The following is a 22,025-nucleotide window of genomic DNA, read 5'->3' as shown; positions in this document are numbered from 1 at the left end:
ACTCGTCAGCTCCAGATTTTTTAGAATAAGGGTTGCAACCTTGCACCAAGTCGAAGGACAAGTCGCGTTTAGAAATCAGGGCGGACTTTGTGAACCATTTTTGTAAATGTAAGTGGAAAGAATATTGTTTATTTGGAGTTTTTGCTTAACTTGGCGTTTGACTCGTTTTCATTTACTTAAAGCGTTTTTGCGTTATTCCATTCACGAAACACAGTAATGCCTCTCTTTTTAAAGCGTTTTTGCGGCCATTCATGTTTTGCTTTATCAGAACCTTCACAAGCGTCGCGTTAGGGATGGAATTAAGGAAAATTTGACTTTATGCGTTTGCAATTTTGAACTACAGTTTCGGTTTCTGCACATATTGAAGACACTCCAGTTTACAGATTAGGAAGAAATTTAGACTCTTAATAAACAATGCAAATAGATACGCAAGGTGAATGAATAAAAATGACAAAGAATTTATTTTTGTGCAAGAACTGTATAATAAAAAAATCCACAATAAAGAAATTAAACTTAGTGAAACAATTTCGCAAGAAGTGATCAAACAGGAGACCTTCGCATTTAATAATTTTAACATTGAAAATGAAGTTTGGGATTTAAAAAAAGCAATGATGAATTTTTCGGCGACATTTCGAAATTTTATTATGTATTCTTCTCCGAATCATGGCCAACTTACATCAAATGTATAAACTTATATAAGTCGAAAACAAAAGACGATAGCGGGACGTGGTTTTGATTAAAATTATTTTCTCAAAAAACGGGCCCGAGAATGTGTCACCCGTTTTTCTCTAAACCTCTTAGTTTCGGAGATCCCCTATTCGGACATTCAAAATGCAGCACCCTGTACAATTTAAAACAGAATCATAGGCCGACCTATGATTGTGACCTATTCAACAACAAGTACGAATCCATGTCTCACTGCAACAGTGCCCTCTGTTAGGCTAGCTAACATGGAATTATCAGGTTAGGTCCCGTCACCACTTTTCTGAATGTTTATGAAGTTGGATGTTTTTAGTAACGAACTGTAATAGACGAGACTAATACGTTTCTATTAGTAAACGTTTCTGGATTTGAATGATTATACAGTGAATGTTTCTAGCGATGTACTGTTCTGTAATTCTTCAGATGCATTAGAAATTTGTACGCTTTCCGCTTTTTAAATTAAGAACTCAGATTTTCCGCGAGGTTTTAATAAACCACAAAATTACGTTGAAAACAAAATTTTTGCACATTTTTCAACCAGAAACCAATTTATTTTAAGAAATTTCACATTAATAAATTAGTGTAAAGAACTGACTTATATTTAGATTTTTTGAGCGATTAACCAGTGTTTTGAACAGGAGACACTTTTTGCGAGAATAAACATTCATTATTCATTAAACTGTAAACGTGCAGTCACTGATAACATTAAGTTTCACGAAATTTTTTTACTTTCTTGTTTAGTTTATTAAAAAAGCGAATTCAAATTCGGAAAGTAATTGTTACCTACCTGATCCAACACTTGCAACAAGAACTCCGCATTACTACATGCATCATCTAACGAATCCATTTTCGCCGGATTTAATTCCGCACTTTGCTTACTATCCAACAGCCTCAAAACGGTTTCGAGAACAGCAGCGTGCAGAAAACCTCTACATTCCGCCCTCATATACAAGTCCATCAAAGTAGTACTGAGCGAAGCGGCACGGAATAGCGTCGATGTTTCAGTTTCACGTTCGATCTAAAAATGATAAATTCTAAAAACAGTTTCACAGTAATTGTTAATACATTACTTCAGCCGAATTCAACTCGATCAAAAGTTCAGTCTCACGACCCTCTGCCCTAAAAACCCTTAAAAGGGCTGTAGCTAGAGGCGCCCTATCTGCGTGAGATATCTCAGCAAGGGTCTTGACCGACGCCAGGCCCCCTTGTAGGAGTAACTGCTGCAAGGGGCTGTATTCTTCAGCCGGCATCACCAAGTCGTGTAAATATCTAGCGAAATAAAAAATATTTTTTATTATACGGGGTGACCCTGGGATGCGTGCAAACTCCATAATTTTTTTTCTATGTAAGCTATCAATTTGATTTTTTTTAAAACGATAATTCTGACAATAAGACGCATTTTAAAAATGTTTCAATTTGTATACTGGGTGTTTCAAAATAAAATACCGAACTAAGTTCTGTTTTTTTAAGAAATCGCGACCAAGTTGTGGATTTAACGCACCCGGGTTGCTATCACAGTTTTTAACTTATGTCAATTTATGTGTGAAAATAGAGAAGAATTATAACTTCACAACTATTCAAAATAATTTAACAAATTTTTTAGTTGATTCGTTACGCTTTAACGCATCTTTTACAATGAAGGCAAACTTGGAATTGATATTGCATCGCCTACTACGATTTTTTGAAAATGACAAATTACAAATTGCAATAAGTTGATTATCTCAAATGCAACACCAAATATTTTATTGTATCATTGCATGACATTTTTATGAGCGTTTTATCGATGTATGCTTTGTGAGGTCTACTTTGTAAAATTTGTGATTTTTACAAACTAAAAAAATGGTGGTTTTTTTGGAAAAAACGATCGAGTAGGCCGTACAATTTAACACTGCCATACCATGCTGAAAAGAATATCTTTCAATTTTTTTTTCAGTTTAACAGAAACAGGAATTTTTTATAAAGACTATTAAAATTGTTTCCTTTATGACACTCCTGTTTTTATTACAATTTACATTCTTTTCAGAATGATATGTAAATTTAAATAAACGGCCTACTCGATTATGTATTTTTTTATTTTACAGAAATCTTACAAATTCTACAGAGTAAATACCACAATGACAAAAGTTCATAAAAATGCCATGGAATGATGCACTTAATAAATATAGGATGTCTCATTAAAAAAATCGAGTAATGACAGATAAGTCTAAGAAACGCGAGTGCATTATATTGACAATTTAGTTGCGATTTCAAAAATTTGGGCTTTTCAAAAAACAGAACTAAGTTGCTTTTTTTTGAACCTCTGTATACAAATCAAAATATTTTTAGAATATGCCTTATTGTAAAACCTATCGTTTAAAGAAAAATCAAACCTACAGCTTGCATAGAAAAAAGTTATGGAGCTTGCACGCACCTCTGGCTTACTCTGTATGTGAGATTATGATTTTGTAATAATTGTAACCTTAGACACATTTTTGTACGAGCGCCCTCTACTGGGCAACACATCAAAATAGCGTAAAAATGCGTCCAGAAATTTGTTTAAATCAATTTTTTTCCTTTACCTTGTCCTTAACCTAAGCGACCCCCATTCCCCCATTGGCGTCAACCCTGATAAAGTATACCATTCCTCCTTCTCCTCGCCGTTCCCTAACGTGGCCAAATCTACATGAAGTTCAGCCACTTCCGTGTCCTTCCCCCGCTTCCCTTTATTATGTACAGTCAAAGTAAACGAAACTACATCACATGGCACATCACTGAAAAACACAATCACAAAAAATCCACTAAATTTTTTTAAACATACTCAAAAACAAACTCCTCGTCCCATACTGGGTCAGGCCCGGACTTGGCCCTCGTCCGAGCGATTCTCACTTGATTATTGAATTGTATGGTAACGTATGGTTGTGGCACTAGTTTATATGGCAGCCTGTGAGCGTCCAAAATGTGTAAAGTCAAACATCGTAATTCACGAAGTCGTGGGACTTTACATGTGGCCCGACTTAATTGGGGAACACAGAGAGGCTTTAAGGCGTTCACCCAGCCTTGGCACTCCTCGGTAGAGGGCGCTGCGAGATGGGTGACCGTCGCTAGACAGGGAAGAGCGCGTTCCACAATTTGTAAGCAATGGGGGCGCTCCCAGAGGCTATCATGGACCTAAAGAAAATATACAATTTGGAGATTTATCGTTTACAATTTATTTTTGTCGATAAAGTAAATTTCTTTGGGGTCGTTTTCACCAAACCCAGTTAAATAATTATTATAATTAATGTGTAACAAGAATATTTTAAATTAATTTATTCTATTAAGCATAGATAAAATATTAACTTTATTTTTGCTAAAAAAACACTTGTTTAATTGTATATTATTATACGAGTTTTATAAGACATTCTATGTAGCATGAATGGTTTTGGAGCACGACGAAAGAGTGCTCCAATAGAATGAGTGCCACAATTAAGTCTTGTAAAACGAGTATAATATACTATTTTACCTACTTTTTATTTTTGATGTTTGTTTTTGTTTAGTTCAACTTATTAAAATCTGTTCAAACTATTTCCTCTTAATTTTGTTAATTATTCGGGCTTTATCAATAAACAACTCGACGCTGTTGGCAGATCTCACACTAAATTACAGTGATGACTGATGATACATAGCCCAGCACTGCCAATACAACTCCTTAAAATTTATTAAAAAGAGTTGCACAAAAGTTCTCTCTGCGAAACTACTTTCAGTCAAATTTCATAATAGCTGTTTCAAAACTATAAAACGCTAACATCGCATTTTACCGAATTATTTTTTTAAATAATATCAAATAAAAATTATTAAATGAAATACAAACATTGTTAAATAGTTATTAATGATTAGATTTCTCATTGAAAACAACAGCTAATTTTGAAAGAAAATGCGACGTTGGCGTTTTTATAGTTTAGAAACAGAAATCGTCAATTAGTGACATGATAACTAAGGCCAAAAAATTTATAAAATTAAAAAATTGCGTTATTTTTGGGCATTGAAACCTCAGTTTTCTTAACGAGATGGTAAACCGTACTAAAAGTCACTAAATAAGTTCGAAAATAATGTAATAAAATTTGCATTTTTCGAGCTTACATATAGGTTTTGCCCAGAAACTATTATTTCAAAAGTTTCCTCTAAAATAAGTGAAACTAAGCAAAATTTTTAAATAATATGTAAATGTTTTGTTACGAGATTTCACTAAACCTCGACTATACCAGACCAAAAAAGCATTAAATTGGGACAATAATGACACTTTTGTGTTTTGGCTCCTTGGTCAGCTAGAAATACCATTATTCAACAAAAACAAGTCGAAAATTGAGCAAATTAGTTCGAAAATTTTGTTACTTCTGCATTTTTCGAAGCTTCGAATCTAAGTACGTTTTTAAGATAAAAAATTATCAAATTAGATAAAAATGAATGTTATTTTAGCTTGTTTCATTCGTTCTATTTCATTTTTGAAGCAGGAACTCATTTATTTTACAAGATTTTGTCAAAATATGCAAAAAAGAGCATAAAAACTAAGGGAAATCGCCTGTTTCACTCGAATTCGTAGAAAATTGTATTTTTTTTTACAAGTTTTTGCTAAATAGCCATTCCATTCTAACGGACTTTGCACAAATTTTTAGATTTTATTTTCAGTTTTTAGGAACAGTATCAGCAGAAGTAAATGATTTTTTCTTAATAGCAACTTAGTACCACATTTGTAAAATTTCAATACGAGCAGGAAAAAGAAATACAAATTGATGATGGACGGGACACAAAAAAGACCATTTTTATTGTTGGACAATCGCTATAAAATTCTTTTAATTTAAAAGGAACTAATTTCAACAATTATTTTTGAAGTAAAAGGGGGAACCTGTTTGAACTTTTGAAACCACGAAACCAAGGCAATAACGACTTCTGATTAATTTGCTTCTTGTTTATACATGACGTATGGGACATAAAAATCTTATGTCTGATAATAACTCCAAAAATTTTATTCAAACAGGTTTTAATTATTAAAAACTTTAACAATATCAAAATTAGATAGTGGAAGTTGGATTTTATTGGTCATGTTTAACGACGTAAGAAATGAGAACAGCAAAATTTACAAAGATAAAAAAGTAATATAACTAATCAACATACTTACCGATTTCCATTTTCTAAATTAATAGAAACTAGAAAAACACTTTTCAAAAATTGTTCAACAATTGTAGTACGACAGCTGTCAACAGTATATTATATATTTTATCGTCCACAAAGCAATGTATATAAATTTTAGATCTCAATGAATTACTTCAATTTAAATAATTATCCTCTCCCACAATAAAAAAATATCTTTTGTCGAAAGTACATTAAATACAGGGTTATACTTTTAGGGCCTACATTAGGAACTGTTTAACTTCTAATATAGCTAGAGCTTCAAAATTTTGTATAAGATTCATATTGACCATTCTGAGTTCAACAAAATTATTTTCAAAAATTGGCGCCAACTTTGAAATTTTAATTGCATTTGAATTCGCTGCTTGAAACTGAGTAAAATGTAACTAAGTTATTGGTACTTATCTGTCATAGTTTTTGACTTATGTCAATTTTTTTAAACAATTAATTTCTCAATTGTAGGGTTTCATTTAAAATATCACAGCCCATAAATTCTTTAAAATAAGTGAATAATTCTTTTTGCATTTGATAACCAAAGGTTCTAAAGGTCTCTTTAAATCTTCAAGATTGTCAACTGTCAAATTGCAAGGCTACTATGTTTTTTCAAATGAATTGGCCCTATTTTTTTAATGGCAATCAAAAGAACATCAATTTTTATGCAGACTTTTATTAACATCTTCTACATCTATCTCTTACAGTTTTTGAAATAATCCCACAAAAACAGAATTTTAGCTCATTATTTTCAATTTTAATCAAGTAAACTTTCAAAAACTACGATAAAATTGCGCTATTAATTAATTTATTATTTATTCACCATTTTTATTCAAGAAGTTCAAAATTCGATGGCAGACTGACGAGTTATTTACATAATTCACAAGCTATAATAAATCATAATTAATTATTGCTATTTTACTGCTTATTCGATAATGAAGCAGTTAAAAACTAAATAAAATATTGAAGTTTGACAATTGCTGACAATTTTGCAATCAAGTAGACCTTCTTGATTAACTATGAAAATTACGAAGTAAAATCCGTTTTTCGTGATTTTTTTCAAAAACTGTAAGAGATCGGTATAGGACATATTGATATAAGTCATCATAATTATCGATCGAATGCAATAAAATTATTCACTTACTGCAACGGGTTCAAGGGCTGTGATATCTTAAATAAACCCTTGCAAATGAAAATTTTATCAGAAAAATTAACATGTTAAAAACTATAACAAACAAGTACCAACAACTTAGGTAAATTTTACTCAGCTTGAGAAAGTGAATTCAAATTTGCAATAAAAATGTGTGGTTACTCTTTAATATTTCAAACTTGGCTCCAATTTTTTGTAGTTCCGGAAGCTCAGCCATTTTGAAAATAATGTAGTTAAGCTCAGAATGATCGACTTGGAAAATATACAAAATATTAAAACTCTAACTATATTAGAAGTTAAAAAGTTTCTAATGTAGGCCCTAAAAGAATCATCCTGTATAATATAAACCGAATCGTTTTACACACTAGAATTATTTTGAAAATTTCAGTGCCAGGTTGCATTATTCCTGGAATGGCTGTAAAACAGAAAAATCACCGAATGGAATCGATTCATTCAGACAAGCAGGATCTGTGTTAAAAGTTTATTTTCATTGTATTTTAAGAAATAATAAGAATCACACAGCATTCAGCGTTTGATCTTAAATATTTTTATATTTTTCTCGATTCATGTGAATTTTTTCAGAACTTTCTTACAATTACATTATAATTAAAATTAAACTGAAAATATTAAAAGATTATTTAATATATTTTTTTATTTGCAAAACTTTTTTTCTTAACATGTGTAAATTTCTGGAACAAATTTATATTTTTATATTATATTTTTGTCTTTTTTTTAACTTTTAAACGTAAAATAGTCTTGCTAACTTATGAGTAAAATCACAGTGATTAAAATTGGATTTTTCTCTTCTCACCTGGTAGAGATACGCACAGGACAGGTCGATGAGCCCCTTCGGCTTCGTCCTTTTGGGATTTTCGTACAAATACAGATGCGTATCGGTCCCATCGACAACCAACGCAAAGTACAAAAGTTTCCATTTTTTGGCAGCTTTGTCCGATTTTCGATGTAGAAAACCCTGATGTTTGATCCCTCGCATTTTTTTCAAGCCCGCTTGATCGCGACATTCACGCAAAGTGGCGTAGATTTTCTCAGCTTCGGATTTAACTTTTGGATTATCTGGCACCCAATCGACTTGTTTGCTTCCGTCAACGACCAACTAATCGCAAAAATTGACTCATTTTCTTTATTTTTTTTAAACTACTTACGGGATGTTGTAAAGTATATCCTTCAACGATTTGCTCCTTGCGATAACGGTTGATAACAGCATCGAGACATTCGAAAATACGGCCCCCCATAAGATAACGCACTCCTTTTTTCTCGATTCGAAATCGTTGGATTTGATTATTTATGTGGAAAAATAACGAATAATCGCCGGGAGAATTGTCGCTGGGACGCACGAGGAAACTTCCAGGGCCGGCTGTAAAAATAAGTGTTCCCAACTCAGAGGAGAGAAAATGAATGATAATTGAACCAGCATCCAGTTCATAACATGGCCCAAAAGTTTTTTTTTAGTATAGAAATATAAATTAATGTTAAGTAAGCAGGTGTCAGCTAGGTCGTAATTTGCTGATTAACATTTTAAAAATAGAATTTTGTGAACACTACAGGTGGTTGCTCTGTCACATTTTGCAAAAAAAGAAACGACGAAAAATGTAAAACAGAAAAAACAATACAAAATACATTATTCACAAATAACATACAAATACATAATAAATTATCAACAAAAAAACACCTAAAATAATTTATATTGCGATTTCGTCATTATTTTTTACCTGGAAATAGTTTATTTTTTTCCCTTTTTGGTCTCATTTTGATACTTGACTTAGTTCTTTGTTCTTCAGCAATTTAAGCAATTTCGTCGGCATTTGTTTCCCATGCTCGACTGTGTCATGTTTTTTGTTACGAAATTATCGTCCTCTGATATACATCTGAATTGTGGGAACTAGGGTAAAATGTAAAATGTTCGCAATTACAACAACCCGAAACAAATTAATTGAATGGTAATTAAGTTTGAGAAATTTTCATAATTGTTAGTGTTGTACAACCGAAAAACTAATTTTCTATGCTCTATTTTGAATCAATTAGAATCAGCATTAATAAATTAACACAAAAAGTCGTCATAAGGAATTGCCATGAAACTGTTTTTTGAAAAAGAAGAATCAAAAGTTCTAACTTCTAACTTTTCCATTTTTTAACTAAATTTATGTAACTTATGCATAATTTCTTTAGAACGTTTGGAACTTCTGGAAAGTAAAAGATGTCGTAAAAGGTAGACAAAATCTGCTTTCTGCAACTTAAAATTTTTTAAACCTGCAATTGTAGGTATTTGTATTTAACACTCAACAAATTTTAGAAGCAGATTTATAAGATAAACTCCATCTGTAGACAACTGCTCTTTTAATTTGGGTTGAATTTTAGAGGACTGTCGTCAAAAGTGAACCAAAATCTGTTTTCTGAATAACTTCCCTAAAAATAGTACTTTCCGCTACTTGAAAAAAAGTTTTTTTAACCGAAGTCTTAAAAGAGGATTTAGAAAAGTAGTAGAAGGCATACGGAGGATTTTTTTTTAGAAGTACTTCTAAATATTTAAAGCTTTTTTGATATTCCCGTAAATCTCGCCCTCATGTATTTGTGGTCAATACCTAATTAATTTTCTATTATGAAATCAGATTCTGGTCGCAAACAATTTAAAAAAGGTTTATTTTAACTCAGAACCTGGATTAACGTTAACATTAGATCACGAGCTTTCCAAATCTACATTTCAGTGGAAGAACCTGTCCTATATTTTGACGAGTTTCAAATCCAGAACTTACGTCTGTGGACAATTTTTTTTTTCAAATTTTTGATTAAATTTTCTTGTTTTTCAGGTAAAAACAGTTATAATAGATAATTTATGCCAAAAATTAATTTTCGTGTTCTATTCTAAAGGAATTTGAATTATCATTATTAAAATTAACCTATAAAGTCACCGAATTTACGAGATCTGGAACTTACTCTTGCATAAAGCTTCTGATATTCCTTATCTTTTAATTATAAAGTTTTTGAATTAAACTATGGAACAAAATATGTATAGCTTCTACACAATTTAAGTAGAAGTAAATTAAAATTTTCTAAACCTGCAAGATATTTCTTATTTTCGTCTCTATTCAACAAATATTCAGTTTAAAAAAAACATTTGAAGTAGATTGACTTTCTCCTATATTGTCTGTCTGTACATAACTGACGTTATAATTTTCGTTAAAATTTAGAGAATTAATCACAATTTATGACGTCATAAAAGGTGAAGTAAAGTATGCTTTTTGAACAACTTTCCTTAGTTATTACTAAGTATAAGTATATACTAGAACTTCCAAATCACTCGAATTTTTCTTACTTTCCGCTGCATTAAACATTAAACGTTCTCAAAAAGTGAAACAAAAAAATCCAAAGATATAGTTTAGACCTTCCAGAAGTCGTAGACCTCGTTAAAGGTGGAACAAAATCTGCTGTTTGCAACTTAAAATTTCTTTCTGCAAGTTTTTTCTAGTTTGTAGGTATTTGTACTAATTCTGTATTTAACATTGTAACAAATTTTAGAAGCATATTTATAAGACAAACTCCCATATTCCATGTGTATAGATAACTGCTCTTCTAAATTGGGTTGAAGTTTAAGGGTATTACAATGGAGTGTTATACTCGAAAGTAAAAGTTTTTGGAAATTGCAGATTCTGAAAGTAGACAGAAAATGATGTCTAGTAATATCGGTCTGAGCTTTTTTAAATCGGTACTTTTTTAGTAATAATAGAAAATTTGCGCTGTGACGTAAGCAATGTCTCGACTAATGATTGGTCAGTCTTTCGCTGCATACAATTAACGCTACGACCTACGTTTGGGCTGGTAAACGTTAAATACAAATGTCAAAACTGTGAATTGTCGATTGTGACTGTGTTGTGTGCTAATATTTTGCAGGAGCTTGTGTTTTGGTAAAATGACTGCTCCTGCAGCACATCTGAAGTCGCATGTAAAACAGCAGAGGCAAAAATTAAGAAAAAACGTACGTCTTTCAAGCTATCTTTGTTGGCAAGTTTTCTATCTCAAGTTCTGTGACTGGCTGATTCAAAAAGGAACATTGCTGACGTCAGGCCAGGAATTTTCACCTTTTCAATAATTTTTCTCAAAAACGGTAGAGCTTTGGTTAAGATAAAAAAATATGGGTCGCCTATTTTGTTGTTGGCTATCCATATAAAAAAATTTCATTTTTTAGTGTAACACTCCATTATTGTAAAATGTCGTAAAAAGTGTTTTCTGAATAACTTCCTTAGAAATAGTATTAGAAACTTTTCAACTCTTCTTACTTTTGCTACATTGGAAAAAGTTCTTTTATTCGAAGTCTTAAAAGAGGATTTAGAAAAGTAGCAGAAGGCATAAGGAGGATTTTTTTAGAAGTACTTCTAAATATCCAAAACCTCTTTTTGATTTTTTTTAAATTTCTGCCCTCCCATTTGTGGGCAATACATAATTATTTTTCTGTTTTGTAATCAGATTTTGGTGCTTACAATTTAAAAAATGTTTAACTCAGAACCTGAGCTAACATTAGGTCAACAGCTTTCCAAATCTACATTTCAGTGGTAGAATTTATAAAATTCCCTATATTTTGATAAATGATGAGTTTCAAATCCAGAACTTACATCTGTAGGTGTTTTTTTCGCATTGTTGATTAAATTTTTTTGTTTTTCAAGTAAACAATTAAAATGGATAACTTATGCAATGGAAAAACTAATATTCGTGTTCTACGTTATTGTAAAGATATTTGAATTATCATTAACAAAATTGACGTATAAAATAAACATAGAATATTTCCTTTAGTATTCTTTTTTAATTTTTAAATTTTTGAACTAAAATACAGAACAAAATTTAGCTTTCCCAAACGTATAACATATTTCTAAATTTAATCAATCTAATTAATGATCGTAAATCAATTTCGTGATTTTCGACTATAAATCGCTCAAAATAACAAAACAAAACGACATGGTTGCATAGACAACCAAAATGATGGGTCACTAGACCCCTCTTGCCATTTAAATTTTTTTAAGAGGTAGCTCTGGGCTCAAGAGGGATGCACAAATAACTTTAAAACTAAGATAAAATTTGGTCACCCTGTAAACTAAAATTGACCTGTTTCCGCATTTTTTCAAAACTTGTACAAGATTGGAGATTTCAGGGAGTGCAAATTTTAGTTAGGACATCCTGTATAGAAGTCATCGAAGTTGTAACAAAATAATTTGAAAAATCTGTAGTAGAACTTTTTTAATTTTCTCCAAAATGAAACACAAAATAAATTTATAAGTCTCAAAAATTGTTTTTCTACTTTTTGATCAATTTTTGTGCCACACAAATCAAAAACGGTTCAATTTATTTCAGAATGAAATCAATCAATTCCAGAAAATAGGTAAATTACGTATTGATTTGTTGTTTCTAAAGTCGACACAGGTAAAATGTATAACTTACACTCATGCAAACATTAAAAAAATAGTGTATTAAAACTCGTTCAAATGTGTTATTTATCGATGTGGGAGTTCTATTATCCCTCTAAACGCTCAAAAATCGTTTATTGTAAAATGGATAAAGCCACGTAGGTGTATAAAAATTTTCATGCACTAATTCTACGCTTCCACGTAATGTAATTATTATTTATCAATTAATCGTGCACAAAATAGGAACAGATTCGCTGTTTACAAAACATTCCGTGGGTTGTAGAATTTTCCATACAACGTAATACAAAAAAAATTAATCGTTCAGGAACGATGAAGAGTGAACTGTAATTGACTTATACGAGTCGCGCTGCTGGAAGGTTTTACCGGAAAAAAAAGACGGAATGTTGGCAGGATAAAAAAAATAATATGCAGCAGGAGAAACGAGAAAATGATTTTTATGTTTTTTGTCCGCCGGATATGCATATTTTTCGCTGTAACTGGGATGAAAGAACGAGTGTTTGCATTCTACAGGGGGTTCCGCCTAAACCCCACATTAGTAATATTGGTAATAATGATGGTCATCTGAAAATTTGTATGCAATCATAATATCTTAGGTCCTGCTCAAAATATTTTAAAGATGGTGACACTTTCGGCTATACCGGAAGTCGCTACAACTTCCTTATTTTAAAGGGAAAGCTATATTTTTTAATACGTTTTTGGATTACTAGAGTTATTTTAAGGTAGTTTTCATAAGCTCTCCCTATACCTAAATTTAGCCGTTTACGAAATATTTGAAATATTTAGGGTTTTTAATTTTTTTTTAATTTGCACCTACCAGTTCAAAAATCGATAACTATGCCATTTTTAAAAATTTGGAAATATTTGTTAGCTCATTTAAAAGGGGAAGTCTAGATCTTTCCTTTGGTGTTTTCAAATTTCTAAAAAATTATAACAAACCCCAAATGTTTAAAGTTAAATTTTCAGAACGTTAAGCACCGATAACTCAATTTTTTCAAATGAAATGCAACAAGTTATATTTCATTAAATCCTAGAGAACTTAATTCTGTATCGATCTGTATTAGCATTCCCTATACTTATGTTTAATAGTATTCAAGTTACAATAACTTTTTGTTGGGATTGAGAAATTCATTGTCCATAGGCTTTTTCCTATAGCTGGAAACAAGAGAAAAAATATGAGAAATTAAAAAATTTTAAACCAACATTTAATGAATTTATTTTCTTTTCAAAAAGCGGACAACACAATTTTGAACAGAGTTTGTCGTTTGTTTAATCAAAAATATTTTATGGTAAACTATGCAAAAATAGCTGTGGTTAGTAAGAAATTTTCTGCAATGTCAAAAAACCAACATAACTTGAAAATTATCACAAATATATATAGGGAATGCTAATACAGATCGATGCAGAAAAAATTCTCCTCCATCCAGTAAAACAAAAACTGGGACATCCTATTTGAAAAAATTAAGTTATGGGTACATCAAGTTGTTCAAAATTAACCTTAAAATTTTTTGGTTTATTAACTTCTTTTCCAATTGTGAACACGCTGGAGAACAGAGATAGGCTTTCTCTTTTAATTCTCTAAATATGATTTCGAAATCTCTAAAACTAAGAGAGTTACCGTTTTTTAAAGTGACAGGTACAAATCCAAAAATTTTCAAAAAAAATTAAATATCTCGAAAACCGTTAAACTTAGGCATGGTCAACTTACATCAAATGTCGTTGCGCTCCATTAAGGCCGTAACAAAAAAAACATTTCCATTGTTGTATATTTGATTCTACTAACCAAAAAAATTCTCCTTACGTAGCGCCATCTTTTTGTACATTGACGGACCAATCACTAGATTGATTTCAGAAATCGTTCCGCTATTTTCTTTAAACAAGCAATTTTTCGCATTGTTTTAACTAAATCGTTAATAGTTATATTCTTATTCAAAATATCGTCATAAGACGATTAGTAATATGTTCAATAATGCTCAAAAACCATCGCAAGTTATACCAATAGTCTAAGGACAGATTGCAAGAATAGTTTTAACTCAGAAAAAATCTAATATAAACTGATTTCTGTTACAAAATACAAGAACAATTCAAAAGTAGGCTAAACCATAGTTAAACTTTGTTGAAAATAACTTTCGTGTAAATGCAATTGTCTTTTTACAATAATAAAACGCAAATCAACATTCCACCACATGCAAGTACTTCGATTTGTATCAACAGGACCACCGAGAAGACAACTCGTGTTCCATTTTCTTGAATACGCTAGTGAGTTTTCTGGTAGCTTCAAATTAGGTCAGATTTCTACAAAAGCCTAAAAATGGCCTAAAATTTGATCTTAATATTAAAAAAATCTCTTACTATTTATACAGTTTTTCTAAGCTTCCATAACTTCTTCATTGTTGTAATTTATACACTTTTGCCTTAATGTAAGAAAACACAAACATTCAACCAATGAGTATTTATTGTTGGTCCATTTTTACCATTTTCTGCAAACCATTGATAGTTTTGGAATAATTTTCCCAAAATTATTGTTCAAATCGTTTTGTTTATCTAAGGGTTTAGAAATTGTTGTTTTTGATAGTGTTTCATTACTAAAAACCACGTTCCAAGTTTCCAGCCAAGTGCTCAATTAATTCGAAAATTATATTAAAATAACGTTCCACATAGGTGCAAATTTTCAAAATCCATTTTTGAGAGAATGAAAACTAGGCCAAAATAATTTCATTCTGATAATTAACGATCAAAATCCATTTAAGTTATTATCTAGAAGCAATGTGCATCTAAAAATACCAAATAATTATTGTTTGCCCTCCTTACGTTTTTCGATTTTTGTGTTCCTACCACGCTTTCTACTTTAAATGCTTCTTCCCTTTTATAGTTCAGATAGGTATTCACTTTAATAAATTATCAAATTATACTGCCTTTTCACTTCTGTTCGTAATTTTTCTGACAAAGTTTGATTGTCAGAATAAAATGTCAATTAAAAATTAAATTTGTTACGGATTGTGATTGGTCACATATTTTTTAAATTTTGTTTTCCTTTGCATTTTCCCCAGCAGATAGAGCTAGCTAAGTAGAAATTTTTTAGGTTAGGAGAATCAGTCAAGGGAGACTTTGGTTACGGCCTTAATGGAGCGCTGCGACATTTGATGTAAATTGGCGATGAGTTAGGTATAGGGAAAGCTGATAAATACGGCCTTAAAAGTACTCAATTAATCCAAAAATGCAGTGAAAAACATAGCTTTCCATTTAAAATAAAAAAGTTGATAGCGATATCCGGTATAACCGGAAGTGCCGCCATCTTGAAATTATTTTCATTGAGTAGAACCAACGTATTATGGCTGAGTACCAACTTTCAAATAATTTTTTTTTTATTAGAAATTTCAATACTTCTTTAGACGGAACAGCTGTATGGCATGATATTGATTCATCATTTTTTATCAATGAAATTATTAACTGATTGAACCAACCGTTACGTTATTCAATTTTACATAATAGCAAAACCGCTATTACTCGCTACGTCACGATATTACCATTCATAAAACCCGACCCTAACTTCCGTAATTAATTTCCAATCGAGTTGATTTTTAATAATTCTGAAAATAAAATATTGCGAGAAATTCCGTTGTCCGGGTCAACTATTTAATGAATACAGTTACAAGAAGCTAATTAGTGAATCAGTTATATTTTATTAGTCAGCGAAAAAATTCGGTTACCTTTGACGAGTAAATCCACCGCTTCGTTTTTCGTACAATTTGGATGAAACCATGGAAAAACCGTATTGGGATCAATGCTATCATCCAGATCTTCCACCAATTCCCGGAAAATCATCCCTTGTTCGCCCGTTCGATGGGCCGTGACCCATAACCACCCATTGCCCATGTCGTTGTGGACAAAGAAAATGTCGCCTTTTTTGAATGTTAGTTCGTCGGTGTCCGGCATTTTCGTGTATGGCAAAATTGCCACCACCCTCTATAATAAAAAAATGGTTCAAAAGAAATTATTCTAAATCATTATTCTAAAGACAAACAGTATCAAGTTGAGTTGACTCAAAACAAATAGACTTATTGCTGTAATATGTATCTAACCATCATAAAAAAAACAATCAAAATGTGTGCACTTTGTCAGTTATCAGCACTTACCGCAATTGCAAAATAAACACAATAAATTTAAAAAAATTCGTGGTTTCTACATAGTTTTTGGTTCGTATTTGATTTGATTTCATAAAAATTAATGATTCTGATTCCGGACACATCTCCACTTTTCGATCGCTTATTGATTCATTGTCTGTACAGTTGGATTACGTGTACAGTTTGTAAAGTTAGATATAATTGGAATCTAGATGGAGTATTATATTTTAACACAAATCAATCCAATACTAGATTCCGTTTCATTAAATTATAGCGTTTCAAGCAAACACGATACAATAATAATAGAAAATGGTTGACTAGAATGCAATATTTGTTACACGTCAAGAAAATTTCATGAAATATCTAAATCACATCAAAGTCTGGACGTGTGTGTGCCAGAGCATGTAGCTGTCCTGACGTTCCATTTTGAAAAATGGGCACCCATAATTAATCAGAAGCAAAGCGGTAATTCAGGGTAACAAATTAATAAAAAAAAACATAAAAACAAAAATGTTATTTTTTTTCAACAAAAACGAGTTTTGTTTTCAATCACGGAATAAAAAACTGCATCGTATCGTCACAACTTTTATTTACAACACCGACACAGCATTACTTCATCGTGTCTGCAAACACAAATAAGAAGATAACAATTTCAGAGTGTATAACATTAAATCCATGTTTTCTGTAAAATAAATTTAAAAAAAGTTGACAATCAACAATCACACTTATTTCAATACAAATTTACTTTGTTTTTAGAACATCTTTCTTTGTAAACAACCGTACTATATTGAAAATAAATTACTAAAATCTCTCTTGCTATGATCAAATTTGGTAAATGTACCTAATGTGGCTTTTCGGCTTATTATCTTCTTATACATAGACCCTAATACTGTAAAGGCTATACTTATAAAAGTATAAGTATAAAAAAAGTATAATAAAAGACAGTTACATAATTCTATTTAATTGCAATCAAATTTTTATTTTTATTTAATTTGACGTTTAAGCAAATATACTATCTAAGAAAATATAAAAAAATTAACATAATTTTAATTGTTGAAAAAGAAAAATGAAAAACACTTATTGACATTAATCAACTACGATATGGAGTAAAAAAGATTTTTTATTTCTCAATGTTTTATTATTAGAGAGGTTTATCATTATCATCCATGAGGTGAAATAATAAATACAACATTTTATTCTTCGAGTTAGAATTAACAAGTCTTAAAATTGCTTAAAATCTGTTAAAATTAATTCGACGTAGCGTATTGAGAAATAGCAAAAGGTTGTCAAAACTTCCGTATACAGGAAAAAAAACATAATTTTTACAGTGTCGAAGAATAAAGTATATAAAGTGTATTCGACACTGTCAAAATTTACGCTTTTTTTTCTATGTAAGGAAGTTTGACAACTGTTTGGCGTTTCTCATACGAAACGTCAAATTATTTTTAACACATATTAGCTACTTCAAAACTATAAAAACGCCAACGACGCATTTTACCAAATTATTTTTTTTAAGTACGGTTGATTAGATCTCTTATTGAAAGTATAAACTACATTAGGTATTATTTATTTGAAGTGCATGAATAATTTATAACAGCTAATTTTGAGAGAAAATGTGACGTTGGAGCTTTTATACTTTTGAAACAGCTAATAAATACTTTTTGTAATTTGCCGTCATTTTGATGCTTTAATAGGAATCTTAAAACAGTCAACGTCATCAAGTGCGATGTCATAATAGTCATTATTTTGACGGATCATTTTAGGAAAATTTTTTAGTATATTTGCGAATTTCACAAAATTCGTTCGGCGTTCATGCAAGATTACCTCCATTGTAATCCAATGGATTTTGGACAAAACTTTGATAAAACAAAAATTTTAAATCTATTTTTCACTTTCAAAATTGAGATATTACCAACTGTCACAAAAATCTCTAGATTGACAAAAATAACAATTTTTGTTTAAAAACGGCAAAAAGGGGGCAACTACAAAAAATAGTATAAAAAACTCAATTCATAAGACTTTGAAGCAATCATTCTTTCAAAAAACTCATGACTGAGGCCACTGGTTGAATTCGTGCTTTAAGACTGCTCTTATGAAATTTGTTTATTAATATACTATTACTTCCCAAAAGTGGTATTCACTATAATATCCAAAATTTTCTTAATTCTCTAAAGCATTTTTAACCAATGAACTGTCGTCTATGGTGCAGTTAGTGCATTTAATATCGTCTTCGGTTTTCCATGAGTCCTTAACTTTCTTTTTTTTAATTTAAAAATAACATTTTATTTTTAAATTAAATTAAAAAACATACTCAGTTGGTCATAATCATAACACGAAATAATATATTTAATGTCTTTCTCTATTAAAAAATTATGATAACAACAATGAATTATGAAAATGACAAGTCTCATCTAAGTATTCAATGTTGCCAAATTAATTTCAAAATCACAGTCCAACGTGTAAAGCTTAAAAACTTTGGGTAAAGCTCAAATACTCGTACATTTTTGTCCTAATAACATCGCTATTCTCTCTTATCGTCGCAGTTTGTCTTGCACCCAAGATAAACTATACAGGGTGTCTCAACATTGGCGAATTCCAAGTTCAGAGCATTGTAGAGAATCATTTCAGTAGTCCAAATATAGAAAAAAAAGATTCAGGGCTTCCCACAAAGATACATTGGTGTGAAGATCACTTTTGTATCGCTTTTTCTTCAAATGCAAGCTAAAAGTTTCAGAGTTTATTATTATTTAAGAATATGATTTCAATTTATTATTTATGTTGATTGTGGAGAATAATAATGTAAAACAACTCAAAAAATTTGCTTTTTTCAAAGTAAAAAAATTTTAAATTTTTGTAATCTGCGGTTTCACTTTTAAGAAAAATTACAAAATTTTTTACTTCATTTTTACTTTTTACTTCAAAATAAAGCTAATTTTTCAAGAAATTGTTTTACATTATTATTTTTCACAATCATCTACACCATAAATAAGAATAAACACTGAAATTTTTAGCCTGCTGTAGAAGAAAACGCTATTTAAAGGGCACTTGAAGTGAAACTTTAAATAATTGTATCCTTGTAGGGAAACCCCGAATCTGTATTTTGTAATTTATACTTTCAATGAGAGATCTAATTATTAATAACTATTTTACAACTTTATCAATCTTTTTTCAAAAAATAATTTGGTAAAATGCGATGTTGGCGTTTTTATAGTTTTGAAACAGCTGATATATTTGGACTACTAAAGTGATTCTCTACAACACTGAAGTTGAATTCTCTTAACTTAACTTAACAAAAGAAAGATAAAAAAAAGCTTAATTAAAGTGTAAGTAAAACACAGTGTTTAAAGTTGAATAACTTGAAAAAATTACATTGAATAAAGAAACATTTTTGTTTATTAGTTGAAGACAATGGAAAAATGGTTCAAAATATTTTCTCAAAAAATGAATCTTCAATGTTAGAGCTGAGCCACCCTGTACAGGGTGATGCATTTTGGATATCCAAATAGGAGATCTCCGAAACTGAAAGGTTTTGGAGAAAAACGAGTGACACATTCTCAGATCCGTTGTTTGACAAAATAATTTTTGTCAAACCCGCATCCCGCTACCGTCTTTTGTTTGCAACAAAAGTTGACATTTTAGCGAAATCTTAAAAAATTCATATCTTCCTTATTATAAAAAATACACATTTGAAACAAAGATATAATAATTATAATAATCATAAATAATTAATCATTAATAATAAATAATTATTAATAATAAATACTAATTAATTCAAAAACAGCAAAATAAATTATTATTTGAATTTTTGCGATGAATAAAAATTATTTGTTTTTAGATTTAAAATGGCAACCTTACATTGTCATTCTATTTTCTAATTAAACATGAAATGTCGGAAAAAGAAAAATCTTATTAATTGTATGATTGCTTGACAATAAAATTTTATTTTACAAAAAATGTCAATCCAAACACCAAAATCAAATCCTATCTGCGTCACCTCCATTGCACTTCACTAAATTATAATCAAGTGTCATCAAATGGTAGTGACACATCGTTTTAAATTTTCTGCACATTTTTTATGTAATTAAAATCTGCGACGATATTTGTTCAATTGAAAATAATTTTAACATAGCTTATTTTGATAATTTTACATTTATTACTTTAATAACCGTTCACAAAATTTCTAGATTATTCACACCTTTTCTGTGAAATAACTTTTCCATGGCCAACTACGTTCAAATATTTTGATTACATTTTTTAGCAAAAGTATATAAAAATATAAAACTGTATTTATATTGTTCAGAAAAAATAAGCTTTTCGAAAATGTCATAGCCAACTATGATTCCTATTTAAAAAAAATACAACTTTATGTAATTATAGCTAAACGAATGAAAAAAATCTACTGATAACATTATTATATTATCTGTAAAAAATGCTTGTATAATGTCTTTGTTTCAAATATGTATCTTTTGTAATAAGGAATTCGTTTATAAGTAGAAAACAAAAGACGATAGGAGAATGCGGTTTTGACCAAAATTATTTTCTCAAAAAAATGGACCCAAGGACGTATCACTCGTTTTTCTCTAAACCTTTTAGTTTTGGACATCCCCTATTTGGACATCCAAAATGCAGCACCCTGTATAATAATGATTAATGAATCAATTACTTCCAGGTCACCTATTGTCTCAAATGTCAACACAATAATAACCAGCAATTAAAAATAATTGTTCGTTTGCGATTTCGCCAAATTGCTCAATTTCCATCCATCTATTATCATTTTCCACACACTCTTATCACAACCAACTGACCTTTTTATCATTGACTGGCTCCGGAGGTGGCACCGGATGCACCAACCGTTCCCTCTTCAACAAATCACTCCTCTCCGTATAATACCCAACCAGATCATTCAAAGACACAAACTGTCTTCCCCCAATGTAAAAATCGCCACAAACGGCCGTAATCCGAAAATGGTTCATTCCCGTGCGCCCCAAAAACGACAACACATACGAGCCCGGCTTCCGGTCACTCTCCCGCACCAGATAGCTCCCCAATTTGTTCGAAATCCAGAGGCGCTCCTCGGCCTGGTACCGGTCCAGCCGTCCGTGGTACCACAGCGTCTCCGAGGGGGCGAACGGCGCCGAGTCCCCCAGGTCGGTCTCGTCGGGCTCTGCCTTGGGGGCCCCCTGCGTGTCCTGCTCGTTGCCATCCTCGCTTCCGGTGCTCGGCGAACCCAGCTTATCTTTCATCACAGCCCCATGTCCGCTTCCTGCACGTATCAAATCGGCCATTTCGACACTTTAAACCATAACCACGCTCGGAAATGACGCGCTGCACCACCTAACCTGTGGCCGATCTCATGAATGGTTTATTGATGTCTCGCGAACCGTTTATTTGATTCTGTGAGGGGAACGAACACACGAAATTATTTTGACAAATTCCGATGAGTGACTCAGGAAGGCGGCGCTGCCAAGTGGGGACACAACCTGA

General features: G+C 31.1%; 1 protein-coding gene and 1 long non-coding RNA gene across 2 annotated transcripts in view; both read right to left on the bottom strand.

Annotated features, from left to right (window-relative positions):
* The window catches only part of vap (vacuolar peduncle), a 27,694-nt gene extending 5,669 nt beyond the window's left edge, over window positions 1-22,025 (bottom strand). The window contains exons 1-8 of the mRNA XM_961934.5: window positions 21,347-22,025; window positions 16,128-16,383; window positions 8,152-8,363; window positions 7,800-8,102; window positions 3,500-3,849; window positions 3,261-3,452; window positions 1,773-1,971; window positions 1,490-1,720 (exon numbers count right to left, since the gene is read on the bottom strand). Coding sequence (XP_967027.2) covers window positions 1,490-1,720; window positions 1,773-1,971; window positions 3,261-3,452; window positions 3,500-3,849; window positions 7,800-8,102; window positions 8,152-8,363; window positions 16,128-16,383; window positions 21,347-21,826 — 2,223 coding nt within the window. The 5' untranslated portion in view covers window positions 21,827-22,025. The remainder of the gene's footprint in view (window positions 1-1,489; window positions 1,721-1,772; window positions 1,972-3,260; window positions 3,453-3,499; window positions 3,850-7,799; window positions 8,103-8,151; window positions 8,364-16,127; window positions 16,384-21,346) is intronic.
* On the bottom strand, window positions 14,282-15,572 carry LOC135266735 (uncharacterized). Its single transcript, XR_010334904.1, has 3 exons — window positions 15,253-15,572; window positions 14,770-15,191; window positions 14,282-14,722 (listed from the first exon to the last, which is right to left on the bottom strand). It is a non-coding gene; the product is annotated as an uncharacterized LOC135266735 (long non-coding RNA).

Source organism: Tribolium castaneum, chromosome 7, assembly GCF_031307605.1.
Source record: "Tribolium castaneum strain GA2 chromosome 7, icTriCast1.1, whole genome shotgun sequence".
Classification (NCBI taxonomy): Eukaryota; Metazoa; Arthropoda; class Insecta; order Coleoptera; family Tenebrionidae; genus Tribolium; species Tribolium castaneum.
Note: the sequence above shows the minus strand (reverse complement) of the source record. Positions and strands in the feature narration are given on the sequence as shown.